Source organism: Bos grunniens, chromosome 5, assembly GCF_055505025.1.
Source record: "Bos grunniens cultivar Pamir isolate PY7600 chromosome 5, Bosgru_T2T1.0, whole genome shotgun sequence".
NCBI lineage: Eukaryota > Metazoa > Chordata > Mammalia > Artiodactyla > Bovidae > Bos > Bos grunniens.
The window spans coordinates 64,604,857-64,621,837 of NC_141169.1; the positions used below are offsets into that span (position 1 = coordinate 64,604,857).

The window sequence follows — 16,981 nt, forward strand, 5'->3', positions numbered from 1 at the left end:
ATATTTCAGTTTGTATACCATGCCTCACTCTCAATGAGTTTACAAAACCAAATTTGTCATATCATCCTCCTCTTCATCAAAATGAACTTCTACTTAAGTTTTTCCTATATCTATTACTATCATTCAAAAATTCCAGTCAACCAGTCATCTTTGACTCCCTTAGGTCTAATCCACCTCTCCATACATGTTTTATCCAAAGTGTCTCTTGCATCAGGTGCTATACAAAAAGGATAAAACATCATAACCAAGTTCAAAGTTGGATTAACATTCAAAATTAAAGGAATGCATTTATCACTTTAATAGAACAAAAAGAAAAAAAGTAGTATGATCATCAAAATATATATTAAAAAACAATAAAATGGGAAAAAACACTTTTATGTTAAAAAAAACTTTCAGCAGGTGTACCTATGGCTGATTCTTGTTGATGTATGAGAGAAAACCACAAAATTCTGCAAAACAATTATCCTTCAATTTAAAAAATTAAAAAAAAAAAAAAGCTCTCTGCAAACTAGCAGCAGAAGGGTACATATAAGAAACTTAAAGCTTATAGTTAATGTTGAAATACTGAGTGTGTTTCCTCAAAATAGCAAATAAGGACAGGATTTCTGGCTTTACCACTTCCATGCACCATAAAGATAAGAAAAAGAAATAAAAGACATAAAAATCAGAAAGGATAAAGTAAGACCGTTATTATTTTCAGATGACAGGGAAGGAAAAAATCCTAAGGAAATTATTTTTTAAAGGAACTACTGTGAGTTTTAAATGAAATAATCCAGGTGAAAGTTACAAGGATGATATAAAACTCAATTGTATTTCTATATATCAACAGTAAACAAAATTGGAAAGTTAAAACAGTAAACAGTACTAAAGCATTAGGTCAACTCAGTGAGAAAGGGAAGTCTTTCGCCATATAGGAAAAAAAATGAAACTTGACTCCCACCTCACACCATACAAAAATGATTTGTGATAGTTTGCAGAACTAAATGCAAAAGCCAGAACCAGAAAGCTTATGGGGAAAAAAAATGGGTGCATATACTTATAACCTGGAAAAAGACACAAAAGGCACCAACCATGAAAAATAATTTAAAAATCATATTTCACTAAAATTAAAATATTCTATTCATCAAAAGGTAGCATTAAAAAATATTAAGGTCGGTTTTCCCCTGGTGGTCCAGTGGTTAAGGATCTGCTTTGTAATACAGGAGACATGGGTTTGATCCCCAGCCAGGGAAGATCCCTCATGCCACGGGGAAACAGCCATGCACCACAGCTACTGAAGCAGCACTCCAGAGTCCATGCTCTGCAACAAGAGAAGCCACCACAGTGAGAAGCCCATGCGCCACTACTGGACAGTGACCCCTACTCAGCACAGCTGGAGAAGCCCGCTTGGAGCAGCTAAGACCCAGCACAACCATAAATAAATAAAAAGCTTTTTAAAAATGAAGGCAAATCACAGACTGGGAAAAATATTTACAGTGCATAAACCAGACAAATAACTAAAATCTTTTAGAATTACAGGAGAATTTAGTTATAAATGTAGTAATAAAAAATACTGTAGTAGTAATAAATGTCATATGAATGTAGTAATAAAAATTACTACAAATTGACAATTAGGAAATTGAACAATCCCATAAAAAAGACATGAACAGGCACTTCTCAAAAGATATAATAATGAGCAATAGCCACAGGAAAAAGTGCTTAAAGCCATAATGAGAAATGCTTTCATACCCATAAGGATGGTTAAAATGAAAAAAATTGAAAGTGTAAATGTTGGCGAGACTGTGGAGAAATAAAAAATCTCAGATATTTCTATGTGGGTTTAAATTATGGAACTACTACTTCAGAAAACTCTTGGCAAGTTTCTTACAATATTAGCTATTCATGTTCCCTACAACCTGACAATTCTACTTTTTGGTATCTATATGAACATACAGTGCACATTCATTCATAACACCAAATAACATGAAACAACTATGTTAATCCAACTACTCAGCAAAAAAGAAAAAAAAAGGCACAATATGAGTGAATTATATTGAGTGAAAGAATCCAGACCTGGGCATACATAAAACATACACACACAGTAGGATTCCATTTACATAAAGTTCAAGAATAGGCAATTCTAAATTATGATGATAAAAATCAGAAAGAAGTGGCACCAGTGGTAAAGAATCTGCCTGCCAGTTCAGGAGATGCAAGAGATGTGGGTTTGATCCCTGGGTTGGGAAGATCCCACTGCATTATTCTTGCCTGGAAAATTCCATGGACAGAAGACCCTGATGGGCTACAGTCCATGGCGTTGCAAAGAGTCAAACACAACTGAGCAACTGAGCAAGCATGCATGCACACACTGAGGCAGGAATAAGGGCCACTGATTGGAAACAGGCATGAGGCAACTTTCTGAGGGTAACACCAATGTTCTATATCCTGCCTTGAATGGTGGTTACACCTACATACACAGTTGTCAAAATCCATCAAACTGTATTCTTCTACTAAGGGTAAAAAGATGCTTCACCAGGAAAACATTAAAAAGAAAAAAAGGCATTACAAAGAAAAAGCAAAAAGAAAACTGGTATGTCAACACTGTGCTGTGCTTAGTCGCTCAGTTGTGTCCAACTCTTTGCGACCCCATGGACTGTCCACCAGGCTCTGCTGTCCATGGGGATTCTCTAGGCAAGAATACTGCAGGAATGCCCTCCTCCAGGGGATTTTCCCAACCCAGGGATCAAAACCAGGTCTCCTGCAATAGACCTACCTAAATTTTTTAACATGTAAATATTTTTCAAGTATTTCAAGTATCTTTTCAAGTTTAGAAACAGTTCTACTTTCAAGTATGAGTAAGTGAGCTTAGCCTTGCAAATTCATCTAAATAGAGAGCCTCAGGCTTGTGGATCAATATACTGAAAAGAAACAAAGAGAAGCCAGTAGCACATCAGTATTTCAGACTCTGTAAATCAAAAATAGAAAGTTTCACAATCTGAGGAATTTTAGGACATGTAAGAGTCCAAAGAAGCAAAGGTAAAAAAATCAAATACAGTATGCAGAATTAACGGTTGTGACTTACCGAGTTAATAAATATGCCAAATAGTCAAACTCAATAAAACACTGCAAAATCTGTCACAATTAATACACCAGTCAGAAACACATGCAATGTATAATCAGCTCTACCTCATATTGAAAGCAAGAACTCATTGGTTATAATGGATATCTTCCATTTATAGATAGAGTTATGAAAATAGACTAGATAAAGGGATGCATGAGGCGAAGGAGAAGTAACCCAACTTGCTCTATCTGATCAGTATCTATTTGTAGTGAGTGAATACGATGGACAGTTCTGTTTTTATCTCTCATCTGTTTTGTATCAGTTTTCTCACAATAAGACTAAACACATGTACTAATGCCCAGGCAAATAAATGCAAATTAATGATTAAGAGTTGTACTTGTACTTCCATTTTAAAGGCTCATCACTGGTTTTAAGAGTGAAATGATCATTCCAATTATGTTATTAATTTCTAATTAATAAATGAAAACAATATCTGAATACCCATAAGTCAATCAAATCACATTCATGCATTTCCAGACAGAAAAGCCAGGAGAATTATCAAACACCTAGAGGGTTAATAAGCCTATGATCAAAATATAGACTCTTATATAAGCTAACCAATAATTATCTTTCCTTTGGAACAGTAACTGTTGTCAATGTTCCATTCCTGACACACCTGTGCCTTGTCAGAGCACACCAGGGAGTCCTCTATTTTATCCATCTAGCTGTCTGTTATTCACACCCTCTAGTCTCCAAACCATTTCTTGAAATCATGTGTTCTACTCCAATACTCCTTCATAATTACTTTCACTTGAATTTTCTATTCCCTGCTCTCTATAATAAATGAAGAACCCCAGGAGATCAGGACTCAAAAGGAGAAATAACTACTGCACCAATGTCTCTGAGGTAAAAGAAAGAGTGGCCCATGTGAGGTTATATTCTTTCTTAATTATATGCCTTAGCTGTTATTGTTCTACAACATACATACATACAGGCTGCATTGGTTCTAATTGAAATACCATCATCCTTAGTTTCACAATTTTTCCCCTTCATTTTTTCTTCCCTAAATCATCATTATAACATCTAATAAAGGAAAGTAGAGTCAGTTACCTTCATACACATTTAAAAATGGACAGAACCAAGGAGTGGAGTCAAGTGGAATTTCTGGCTTTAACACTACTCCTAGATTTCTTCAAAGTTTACTAAAATAAGATAGAATATGTAAAGAAGGATTTATGGAGTAAGATCCTTTAGAGTTCACTAGATTACACAGAAAAGAATCTTTTTCATTCACTGAATGACCAAATGCATTTACATTAGAGAATTTACACTGATATAAAATTAACTGTTTAGCAATAAATTTTATTAATATATATAAGACAATCTCCTACATAAATAGTTTAAAATGTTGGAAATGCAATAGCTGCCCAATAGCACCAGAAACACCTTAACCTAGTGAGAAAACCAATGATAATAAATGTGACATTTGGCAACTAAATCTAAGTTTAGTGGGGCTGACTTCCTGAAACAAATGAACTAGGTCAAATTTCCCTGAAAACGAAGAGGAATTATTGAAAACATTTTCCTGCTCCACATACCAGGACATTGTGTGAAATATTACCTATGCCTAAATGAACCTATAAGTTTTATCCTCATAAAGAGGTAGCAAATTATATATCCTAATGAGGAGTTTTCTACCCTCTGAACAGGATTGTAGGAGACAATTATTACACCAAGGAAAGTACAAGAAACTTCAAATCAGTTGCACAACTTAGCCCCTTTGGAGTGCCAATATACTTATCCATAACACTAAAATATACATTCCCTTGAAACTTATAAAGGTTAAACAAAATAATTTGTAGGAAAGTGTTCTATAAGCTGTAGCAGAAATGCAAAGCTTAAATGTCATTTTACTGATAAGGATGATACATATAATAAAAAAATCCAAAATAAGTTGTGTTAAAGAAGGTAAGATGTTAAACAAATTATTGCTCATTTAGGTCAAAACAATATTAAAAGACATATTTGTTCTGCAAATTGGCTCAAACTATTTGTTCATACTATATATCTAAGGAGATAGTGAATGGCATTGATTGGATCCAAAGTTCCTCTCTCTTGAATTTTATGAGGCCCATTCAGAATGAGCTAGGTTGAGAACACCACCAATTCCATGTTCTGAGTCCATCTGTTGGCAAAAATATAATGCAAACAGCTTTATAAGTGCTATTTTCAATGAAATATCACAGAACAGCTTGTCCCAATGATATTTCTAAAGCTTGCCTGCAAACCGCCTACTGGGAAATCCAACTGAAAGAAAAGGGGTAAGAGAAAGAAACCCATATAGAAAAGTGACAGAAATGGAAAAAAAGAACAAAAGGTAAAGAGACTAGCTAGAGGAAATTGAGCACTGGAGAAAAATAAGGAGCAATGAGAGGTGCAATATCAAATACAGACAAAATTAGTTTGAAGCCATAAAGGATAAAGATTTGGAAAAAACATGTATATATAAACGACTGGGATTGGAGGATAAAGGACTTATCACAAACAATGTGGCATGTCCAAAGAAATAAAGACAAAAGAAAAAGGAAACACCAGAAAACATGTAACAGCTCAATAGTTCGAGCATAATTATTAAAATGTTGAGAAAAATGATGTGAAATAGCCATTTTTCTAAGCTTGTTTTTTCATGTAATATACAAATTCAATTTTCCAAAAGCTAACAGATTTCAATGTGTATCATCATCTCGAAGGGAAGGAAACATTCTCTTCCAAGTCCATTCTTTTAACCTGGAAGTCCATTTACTTATAAAATAGTCCCGGTACTGCAATATAGATGGTGTGCATGCACTGATTCAAAAACAAAATATATTAAACTGCACATGATGTCATGATGAGCACTTACCTGGGGTCGAATGACTTTTACAATATTTTTGAGGGCAGTGTCAGGGGATGGAGGTGAGCAGTCAGGTGTTGGGCCTGTGGAGCTGTTTCTATGGTTACTAGTTCCTGGAGCAGTAATTGCTACCTCAGAGGCATTATCTGGGAATAAAAATAGAACAACCATGAACCTAATCACTCAGTTTACCTTCTAAGACTTAAAATTACTTTAATGAAAATGAATTGATATTTAAACTTAAAACTGGTATTAATTACAAGATCATAATGTGGAATACACTTGGCAGTTTATTTTAAAGATAATTTGTTTATTGAATGTTTTATTTTCTTTTAGAATGGTAAATATTCCCCTGTAGTATTGTTCCAAGGAGGAAGAGTATTATTACTTAATTTATAATGATAGATCATCCAGTATAAATGTTTAGATTGCCATTATACAGATGACTAAAACATTACCTTAACTTAAAAGAATGCTCTTTTTATATGACTGGCCTAAGTTTTCTCTATAATATTCATGCCTTCCCAAAGCACTTTTCCCAGAAATCCCTCAAATTGTAAAAAAAAAAAAAAAAAAATAGCATCCCAGTAAATTAACCTGGATAAAAAACTGACATTTGTGCAAAATAGTTTTATAATGTAGATAAAAACAAAATTATCACTCTCAGATACATATATCTTCCTAGATGGTCAAAGCTAAGTGAATGAAATTTCAAAAATCCAAAGTAATCTTCCCTTATGTTCAGTATTGTGGGAGCAGAAATAAGAAACTGATGACTTGAAAATCAGCAATATGTATAACGTTTTCCTCTTAAATTTATATCAAAACAAAATAACATCAAAGATGCAGTTTTAGAATGCTTAAAATACTGGGGAAAGGATGGAGAAGGTTCTGTAAATAACTCCCGCTAGCACATAGAAGTTATATTATTTTAACGACAGTTTGGCAAATCCTCTAGAGCTTTTTATGGAAACTGTTGCAAGCTCAAATGTTCAAAACATTTACTTCCTTGTTATATTTTTAATTATTCCCCAATAATTTTCTGTACTCGACAGCTGAATTGGTCCAAGAGTGACTAGGACTGGGAATTCTTTAGAGACCAGCAAGTGTCTCTGTGCCATGGCCATCGCCAACAATCCCAGGTGAAAAGCAATGATTTGTTAAGGCACTTCTTGCTCACAGAAAGCAAGAGGATGAAACTCTCCCCATTACTTTAAAATATAATTTATTTTCACTGGGGAATCCAGACATAGGCTCATGAAATTAAAAAAATGCAAGTGTGACACACCAAATTAAATAGATAATTCATAAACCGTCTTAGATGTGTCCAGAGCTCACTCTTGATTTAGTATAATACATAAGGTGGGGTTTGAATGAGCATCTCAAGAATAAGCCAGCTCCTGAAAGACAGTAGTCTGTGGGGGAAGTCTTCTGAATAGGCTAAGGTAGTATGAGTGAACACTGAAATGGAGACAAAACATCAGTTAGCAAGAATGACAAGATGCATTCATTCTCTCTAATTTGTCCCCTCCTTCTTTCATTCATTCACTCATACATCTAAAACATTTATTTGGGAGCAATTATGTATTTGGCATTATGTTTTATGGATAAATTAAAAAGAATCTCTGGTCAGGGATTAGGATGAATAGGTGGAACACAGACTCTCAGGGCAGTGAAACTATTCTGCACAATACTGTAACTGTGGGTGTATGTCTCTGTACATTTGTCCAAACCCACAGAATGTACAGCACCAAGAGTGAACCCTCTCGTGAACTATGGACTTTGTGTGATAATGATGTGTCAGTGTCAAGGTCCACTGACTGAAAATGAATGTACCACTCTGGAGGGGGATACTGACAGTGTGGGAGGCTGCACCTGCATGGCAGCAGGGAGCACAAAAGGAATCTCTATACTTTCCACTTGATTTTTCTGTAAACTTAAAACTGCTGTAAAAAATAAAGTCTAGTAAATTTTTTTTAAAATCTCTGCCCTTGAGAGGTATACAATCAAATGTGCCATGAGACATGCAAGCAATTTATAATGCAGTATAACTTGAGAGTTGATAACAGGTAGATGAAGCATGATGAAAAAGCAGGGGGAGAAGAAATCCAACTGTGGCTGGGAAGGAAGATGGTTGTTGAAAAGCTGCAGTTTTCAGGTAAGAAAGGTAGGACTAGAACATAAAACATAAGGGCTTGGAGAGTGAAAGAGTATATATAAAGCTAATATTTTATGTTAGGAAGATATTGGAGCTAAGTTTAGATAACTAAAAGTAGGTTTTATTATTTTGTTTGTGCTTAATTCTGTAGGCAATGAGAAATACTGAAGATATTTAAGCAGACACCAGCCTAGTAATGACAATAATTGCTAATGGTTATTGAGCATTTATTATGTGCAGGGAGCATGTTAAATTCTTTTACTTACTGAATCTCATTGAATCCTCCAAATAATTCTTTGAAATAGCTACTATTACTACCACTCCCATTTTACAGAAAAGACAATCACAAAGTTAAATTTCCAGTAAATGGATGACAAGAAGTTCTAGATTGATGGCACATTGCCTTTCTGCTGGTTAGCATGCCCTAGGTATGCAAATATGAACAGAGGAGGCACAGCCTGAAGACTATTGTCATAGTCAAGTTACGGGCAGTCTCTACTTCTGGAGTCAACCAACTCCACAAAAACAAAGTAGAACATGGAAACAGTAAGATGGAAATAATAAAAACAGAAAATATCAACCATAAAAACATCTTAGAGTACACTTGTGTGTACTATAGGTATAATACCTGGAAGCAGGGAGATGAGTTAACAACAGTGACTCAGGATAAATCAGGGTATTAGCATTTGAGTTGGTGATAAGGTTGGATTCTGGATATATTTTGAAGATAGACTAATAGAATTTCTTGATATGTTGGATACAGGGGAGGAGAGGAATAGAGAAGGCAAGCATAACTAAGGTTTTTGGCCTGAGGAACTGAAAAAGATGGAGTTTTGAGCAGTAGAAGTAGGAAAGACTATGGGAAAGCACACATTCCCTACTATATCACTTCAAATCTTGCCTCTATCCCATTTTCTCTCTTCTCTCCTTTTGGATTTCAGTGAAATAATGTTAGACATTATTTATTATAATTTATTATCTCTTTTGTACCCTCATTGTTTTCTCTCTGTATTGCATTCTGGATAGTTTTATATATATATAAATATTCATTTTCCAGCTTACTGGTTCTTTCTTCAGCTATGTCTAGTCTGCTATCAAACCATTTACTTACTTTCAATTATGCTTTTCAGTTCTAAAATTTCTATCTGGTTCTTTTTCAAATACACTACATTATCATTTAGCATTTTCAATACCCCAGTATTTGCTTACTCTTATTTATTCAAATTGGAAGTTGTTTTGCTTTTTAATCTGTCTGATAATTCCAATGCTTGAAGTCTTCATGAATCTGTTTTTATGCCTCTATTTCTCATTCATAGTATTTTGTTCTGTCTGTCCGTCACACCTTCAATTCTGTGCTACTTTTTACTTTTTATTAGAATGAATTAAACATTAATTATGACTCTATCTTTTAGTAAATATTAATTTAAAAAAGAACACAAACTCATATTCTAATACCAGATGCTGGGGTTTGTGGAAAACCTATCTGTTCAATGTTAGATAATTTATTTAATTACTCTGGATTTTAGTCTTTCTTTAAAACATGAGGATGATTAATAACTATATTCTGGGGCTATGTGTGAGAGAATTCAAATGAAAAATAACTAGCACATAATCAGATACATAGTATGCAGTTAATAAATTTGAGTTTCCTTTTTCCCTATCAAACCAAATATCATCAGAATTAAACTAAAATATGGAGGAAAGAAAATCTAGAGAGAAAAGCAAGGGTATAAATAGTAGTACTTTGTAGATAAAATATCTAGAGTAATAACTCTGAGTACTTGGGTAGAATTTGAGACCGTATCTTTCAGCTACTAACACAAATTGGTAGGGACAGAATTTAATTTCAGAAATAAGAGATGATCCCTTGAGGAATGATTCACTGCAAGGTCTGGCCCTGTTAAGTGCTTTTGCCTCAAAGCCAGAAAAAACTGTTGGGTAGTCCATGCAGACTGTAAAGCAAAAGCTTCTTGAATGTTTCTTGTAAGTAATTTAATACATACTACAAGATAGTGAAAAATCATGTACTAAATTATTTTAAAAAGACTCTAAGTGTGTCCATCTTCTGAATCCATGATCTGTACCATTACACTGATAATTTGATTTTATACTACCTTGCATTGTTCATTATCTCTTCCAGACTAGGTTATATTTTCACAGTGACTTACATTTCCCTTATTCTCTCCACAGCTCTTAGCTCAATGCAATCTTCTAAGAATACTAAGTGAAGTAAAATGAATAAAATAAAACCTGTGTGTCAGGGGAAACCATCATAAATGCCCTTAATTATATGGAGAAAGGTGATCTGGTTTTTATAATTCCATGGTCCTTTTGGAGAAATCCAAATGAAAAGTATATTCTAGAACATACATAAGAGTCTTAGTAAAGTGATTTATTCTTAACATATCCTTTACTATATTATTTATAAAAATCCACCAATCATCCAGTGGACTTCGCAAAATGACAGCTTATATCCATGATGGTCTTACATGGTCAACCTGCACTTCACACCTGCAGCTACAAAACATTTCTGATTAAAAGGAAATGAGGTGTGTAAAAATTGCTTAGAGAAAAGTACTGAGTATATTTGCAACTTCAGATTGAAATGAGACACCTTCTAGTCACATTACTTTCTATGCATTAGATTATGCATTATGACTGTCAGTTTCTTCTATAGTAACAAGCACAGGGAAAATCTTTCTAGTTTACAGGGGCTTTTACAAGAAAAGTATTCTATGAATACTATGTAATATTATAGTATACAATTTTAATGCCATTCACTAGCATGTACTGAACAGCTAAAGTATACCAGAGACCGGGCTAGTTGCTATGTAGCTGGCAAATAGGACTGATGTTATTTTGGCTGGAGATTCAGGAAAGGTCTCATGGAAGAGGTGGAGTTCTGTCAGGAGTTCTCTGATGGGTTAGTAAAACTTAGAAAGAAATGAGTGTGAAAAACATTTCCAGAGTTGGAAGTAGGAGGAGTAAAAGGTATTGATAAAAAGATGGGAAAGAGGCACATTTAGAAAGAGTTAGTTTGAATAGAATAGAATATTCATGGAGGTAATGCTAAGAAATGGAGGACATACATACAACAAATTTGGGCTCTAGAATCAAACAAATCTAATCTGAAATCCTGCCGCAGTCACCCTCAGTTTCATCATCTGTGAAAAGGTGCCTTTCTCATGGTGTTTTTGTAAGGATAAATAAAATGTGTGTGTGTATGTGTGTATTTTTGCCTGGCACATAGTAAGTGTTAAAGTAATTATTGCTATTACTATCATATACATGCCAGATAATAATAACTATAAGTAGATAGGTGGCTTGAGGTATTATTGTGGAAAGTCTTGAATTACCAAGTAATTAAGTAACTAAGCAACTATCAAGTAAGCATTTAATAATTATTAGTGTAACAATTCATGAAATATAATTTTCAATTGTTGGCGTTAAGTCAGAAATTTGCAAAGCTTTTCTGTAAAGGTCCAGATTGTAAACATTTTAAGCTCTGAAGGCTAGGTCATCTCTTTTGCAACTATTCAGCTCTGCCATTATAGCACAAAAGCAGTCATAGACACTATGTAAGCAAATGGCTGTGGCTGCATTACAAGAAAACTTTATTAACCAAAACAGGAATGGTCCAGATTTAGTTAATAGGCCATAGTTTGTAGGTCCTGTCATAAGTATTTCCCATGGAAGTGTTCTCCCTCTGATGGAGACACCTAGAATTATATATCATACATCTACTTTTCCATTTTCACGTTATATATGAACATTCTTCTCACTATGCAATTAAAAACTAAGGTTTCATTATGAAAAATTCATTTAACCTTTGTAAAACATAACATCATATCTAATGCAAGGGCAATGCCTTGGGACAAAAAGTGTTCAAAAGATGCTTATTGCATGGATGAATAAATAAATGAATAAGACAAATTGAACTTTTGAATTCTAAAGTGACTTTCAGTAATGCTACATGACAATCATTTCTGGGAAAGAGAGTATGAAAATCATAAGTGAAATACCCCAGTTATCATCTGTTTGTCATTTTCAGTGAGAAAGTACTTACTCTGCATCATGTGAGGAAGTTAATATTTAACAATTACTTTAAAGAATTATTTAACATTTCAAATAGTTAATACATTATACTTTCTCCTACCAATGGTTTCTTAAGAATTAGAATGCAGAGATACAAAGAATAGCAAGGAGAGATAAGAAAGCCTTCCTCAGTGATCAATGCAAACAAATAGAGGAAAACAACAGAATAGGAAAGACTAGAGATCTCTTCAAGAAAATCAGAGATACTAGGGAAACATTTCATGCAAAGATGACCACAATAAAGGACAGAAATGGAATGGACCTAACAGAAGCAGAAGATATTAAGAAGAGGTGGCAAGAATACACAGAAGAACTATACAAAAAAGATCTTCATGACACAGATAACCATGATGGTGTGATCACTCACCTAGAGCCAGACAACCTGGAATGCAAAGTCAAGTGGGCCTTAGGAAGCATCACTATGAACAAAGCTAGTGGAGGTGATAGAATTCCAGTTGAGTTATTTCAAATCCTAAAAGATGATGTTTGAAAGTACTGCACTCACTATGTCAGCAAATTTGGAAACCTCAGCAGTGGCCATAGGACTGGAAAAGGTCAGTTTTCATTCCAATCCCAAACAAAGGCAATGCCAAAGAACATTCAAACACCGCACAATTGCACTCATCTCAAAGGCTAGCAAAGTAATGCTCAAAATTCTCCAAGCCAGGCTTCAACAGTATGTGAACTGTGAACTTCCAGAAGTTAAAGCTGGATTTAGAAAAGGTAGAGGAACCAGAGATCAAATTGCCAACATCCGTTGGATCATTGAAAAAGCAAGATCATCCAGAAAAACATCTGTTTCTGCTTTATTGACTATGCCAAAGTTTTGACTGTGTAGATCACAATGAACTGTAGAAAATTCTGAAAGAGATGGGAATACCAGACCACCTGACCTGCCTCCTGAGAAATCTGTATGCAGGTCAAGAAGCACCAGTTAAAACTGGACATGGAACAGCAGACAGATTCCAAATTGGGAAAGGAGTATGTCAAGGCTGTAGTATACTGTCACCTTGCTTATTTAACTTGTATGCAGAGTACATCATGAGAAATGCTGGACTGGATGAAGCACAAGCTGGAATCAAGATTGCCAGGAGAAATGTCAATAACCTCAGATATGCAGATGACACCACCTTTATGGCAGAAGGCAAAGAAGAACTAAAGAGCCTCTTGATGAAAGTGAAAGAGGAGAGTGAAAAAGTTGGCTTAAAACTCAACATTCAGAAAACTAAAATCATGGCATCTGGTCCCATCACTTCATGGCAAATAGATGGGGAAACAGTGGAAATAGTGTCAGACTTTATTTTGGGGGGCTCCAAAATCACTGCAGATGGTGACTGCAGCCATGAAATTAAAAGACACTTACTCCTTGGAAGAAAAGTTATGACCAACCTAGACAGCATGTTAAAAAGCAGAGACATTACTTTGCCAACAAAGGTCCATCTAGCCAAAGCTATGGTTTTTCTAGTAGTCATGTATGGATGTGAGAGTAGGAGTATAAAGAAAACTGAGTACTGAAGAATTGATGCTTTTGAACTGTATGCTTTTGAAGAGTTGAGAGGACTCTTGAGAGTCCCTTGGACTGCAAGGAGATCCAACCAGACCGTCCTAAATGAAATCAGTCCTGAGTGTTTATTGAAAGGACTGTTGCTGAAGCTGAAACTCTAATACTTTGGCCACCTGATGAGAAGAACTGACTCATTTGAAAAGACCCTGATGCTGGGAAAGATTGAAGGCAGGAGCGAAAGGGTCTACAGAGGATGAAATAATTAGATATTATTACTGACTCGATGGAAATGAGTTTGAGCAAGCCCCAAGGGTTGGTGATGGACAGGGAAGCCTGGCATGCTGCAGTCCATGGGGTCACAAAGAGTTGGACACAACTGAGTGACTGAACTGAACTGAAGAATTAGAAATATTTTCTAATATACTGAAAACTGAAAAACTTGAACATTCATTACTATTAACAACCAGTTACATAGTCAATAGTATTGATAAAGCATTTTACCAGATAAAATATGTGGTGGTTGTTGTTGTTGTTTAGTCACTAAGTTATGTCCAACTCTGCAACCCCATGGTAGACAAATTTTAAGATCATCCTGTCTGATCCCTGCCTTATGGTATTCATGTTTTTGTTACATTCTCACCTCTAGACTATAAATTGAACTTGTTGACCAGCTTCTAACAAATAAATATAGAACAACTGACCCTTGAACAGTGCTGAGGTTAGGGATGTTGATGTCTATTAGTGTAGTGTAGTGTAGTGTAAAATCCTAGTATAACTGTCCAATTGGCCCTCATGGTCAGCAGTTCCTCTGTATCTGAGGTTCCGCCTCTACAGATTCAACCAACCACCGATGGTGTAGTCATGTAGTACTTATTTATTGAAAAGAACCTGAGTATAAATGGACCCATGCGTTCAAACCCATGTTGTTCAAGGGTCAACTGTAATGAAATGTTGCTTCAGGATTAGGTTAGAAGAATGGCTTCAGGATTAGGTTAGAAAGCGAATGGCTTCTGTCTTACGTGTGCCCTCTCACAGTCTCTCAACTCTTCTGCACTGAGGAAAGCAAGTAACTGTACTGTGAACAGCCTTTGGGGAGGCCCACAAGGCACTGTGAGGGACTAAAGCCCTCAGTTTAACAGCCTACTGGGAACTGAAGCTTGTCAATAACTGCATGAGTCAACTTGAAAGTGGATCCTTCACACCCAGTCAAGCCTTGAAATGACTGTAGTTCTGGCTAACAGCTTGACTGTGACCTCAGAGAGACGCTGCTCCAGAGCCACCCAGCTAAGACCCTCCTGGATTCCTGGTCCACAAAAACTGTACATGTGTGCTTGCTCAGTCGTGTCTGACTCTTTGAAACCCCACAGACTGCAGCCTGCCAGGCTCCTCTGTCCATGGGATTTTTCAGGCAAGAATACTGGAGTGGGTTGCCATTTCCTCCTCCACGGGCTCTTCCTAACCCAGGGAGCAAACTGGCATCTCCTGTGTCTCCTGCATTGCAGATGGATTCTTTACCACTGAGCCACCAAGGAAGCCCACAAAAACTGTGAGGTTTAAATATTTGTTGTTTTCAGCCATATGTTTTGGGGTAAATTGCTATATAGCAATAGATAACTAATATGTTAGGTGTTTGGCTAACATTGATAACAAGGTCAACATGTTAAATGTTTGGGCTACAATAGTAAACAGTCTCTTAACCTCATTTTGAAGTTGCTGCCTATTTAATGGAAAATACAAAAGGAAAAATGTAGAATTAAAAATCTGTCATTCACGCTAGTGTGGGAGCACAGAAGAGTGAGCCACTAACTGAATAAGGGGCCCAGGGTGGGAGGTAAATTTATGGGTAAGGAGAGGAAGACAACAAGAAATATTTCATCATAGTCTTAAAGAAGGAGTGCCATCAAGCATTTAAGGAGGGAGAAGCATTTTAAACAAACAAAAAATACAATATGCAATGGGGCAGAAGTATGGAAGAACATTATGACTTTGGGGAACTATAAAAAGCTAGCCTGGATGGAACACAGGATGTGTGTGGAAAATGAATGGAGATGATGTTGGCAAAGTAAGGTATTAAGATGAAAGATGGCAAGGCATATGAAAAGATGAGAAAACAAAACTGACTTTGTGAAAGATTGAATTTTTCTATTAAAAAAAATCAGCAACATTGCATTTCTAAAATTGTTTTCTTTGAAGCTATGGTCAAACACCACTTCCATCTATAAAAGGAACAGACTACAAAGCTATAGTCACTTTAAAATTCTCATCATAGAAGAGGCCACATTTGTGTGCTAAATGCATGCTGATGTTGATTGACCAGCAACTTCAAGCTGACATTTGGTGTTTTAAAGATCTTTGGTCTTACCTACATCAGAGAAGCTCTTCTAAGAACCCAACAGCTCCAAGGTTTCAAGGACATCAAAGAGTCCACAGTCTCAATTCAACCATGAAAAGTAGCCCCATGGATAGACTGTGGTAGGACAATATTCTCTGTCTCCTCACCCCCTCATTCTTGTTCCCATTCCTCAACCATGGCAGGGAGAGCATCTTTAGCATAATTATAATAATTATATAATCAGAATTATGCTGTAATTTGTGAGGACATTAGTAGAAGGAAGTGTTATTTGTCCTACAGATTCCCTACTCTGAAGAGCTCAAGAATTTAGGAGGAGTTGGGGCAGGATGGTACCAAGAATGACAATTCCTTGACTTTTACCACCAGGATGAAATAAATCCCTGGGGTGATGCACGGTAAGCGAAATGAGAGGCAGAGGGAGGCCAGAGGAGATGAGTCCCCTCCCAAGGCTGGCTTTTATGGACTGATAGTAAGCAAATGAAGAGGGTAAAAAAAATTAAAGAAATAAAATATTTTATCTCATGTTGGGCAATTCATGGATTCTTTAGTTTTGTGCTTCAATTCTCACATAGATTTTTATTTTCCAGGATCTATTGGCTTTGAGCACCATTTTGGGTTTTAATCTTTCCTTTTGGTCTTGATGACAAATGCTTTTTTTTTTCTGATTTTACTCTCAATGGTAGCTTGTATTCACCTCCTGTATCCTTCTGCTCACTTAAAACTGGTGTTCACACCAACCTGACCACGCCACACCCTAGCAATGTCCTCCTAAGCAGGCACTGAATTCTCATTAAGAGAAGTTAAAAATGAACTTGCCCTGCCTGACTTCAGGCTCTACTACAAAGCCACAGTCTTCAAGACAGTATGGTACTGGCACAAAGACAGAAATATCAATCAATGGAACAAAATAGAAAGCCCAGAGGTAAATCCACACACCT

The 16,981-nt window shown here is 35.8% G+C and overlaps 1 protein-coding gene across 8 annotated transcripts in view; it reads right to left on the reverse strand.

The window, feature by feature from the left end:
• ANKS1B (ankyrin repeat and sterile alpha motif domain containing 1B) overlaps window positions 1–16,981 on the reverse strand; it is a 1,153,827-nt gene that overhangs the window by 718,916 nt on the left and 417,930 nt on the right. For all 8 annotated transcript variants that reach the window (XM_086400851.1, XM_086400849.1, XM_086400852.1 and 5 more), the window contains exon 11: window positions 5,943–6,079. In XM_086400851.1, coding sequence (XP_086256977.1) covers window positions 5,943–6,079 — 137 coding nt within the window. The remainder of the gene's footprint in view (window positions 1–5,942; window positions 6,080–16,981) is intronic.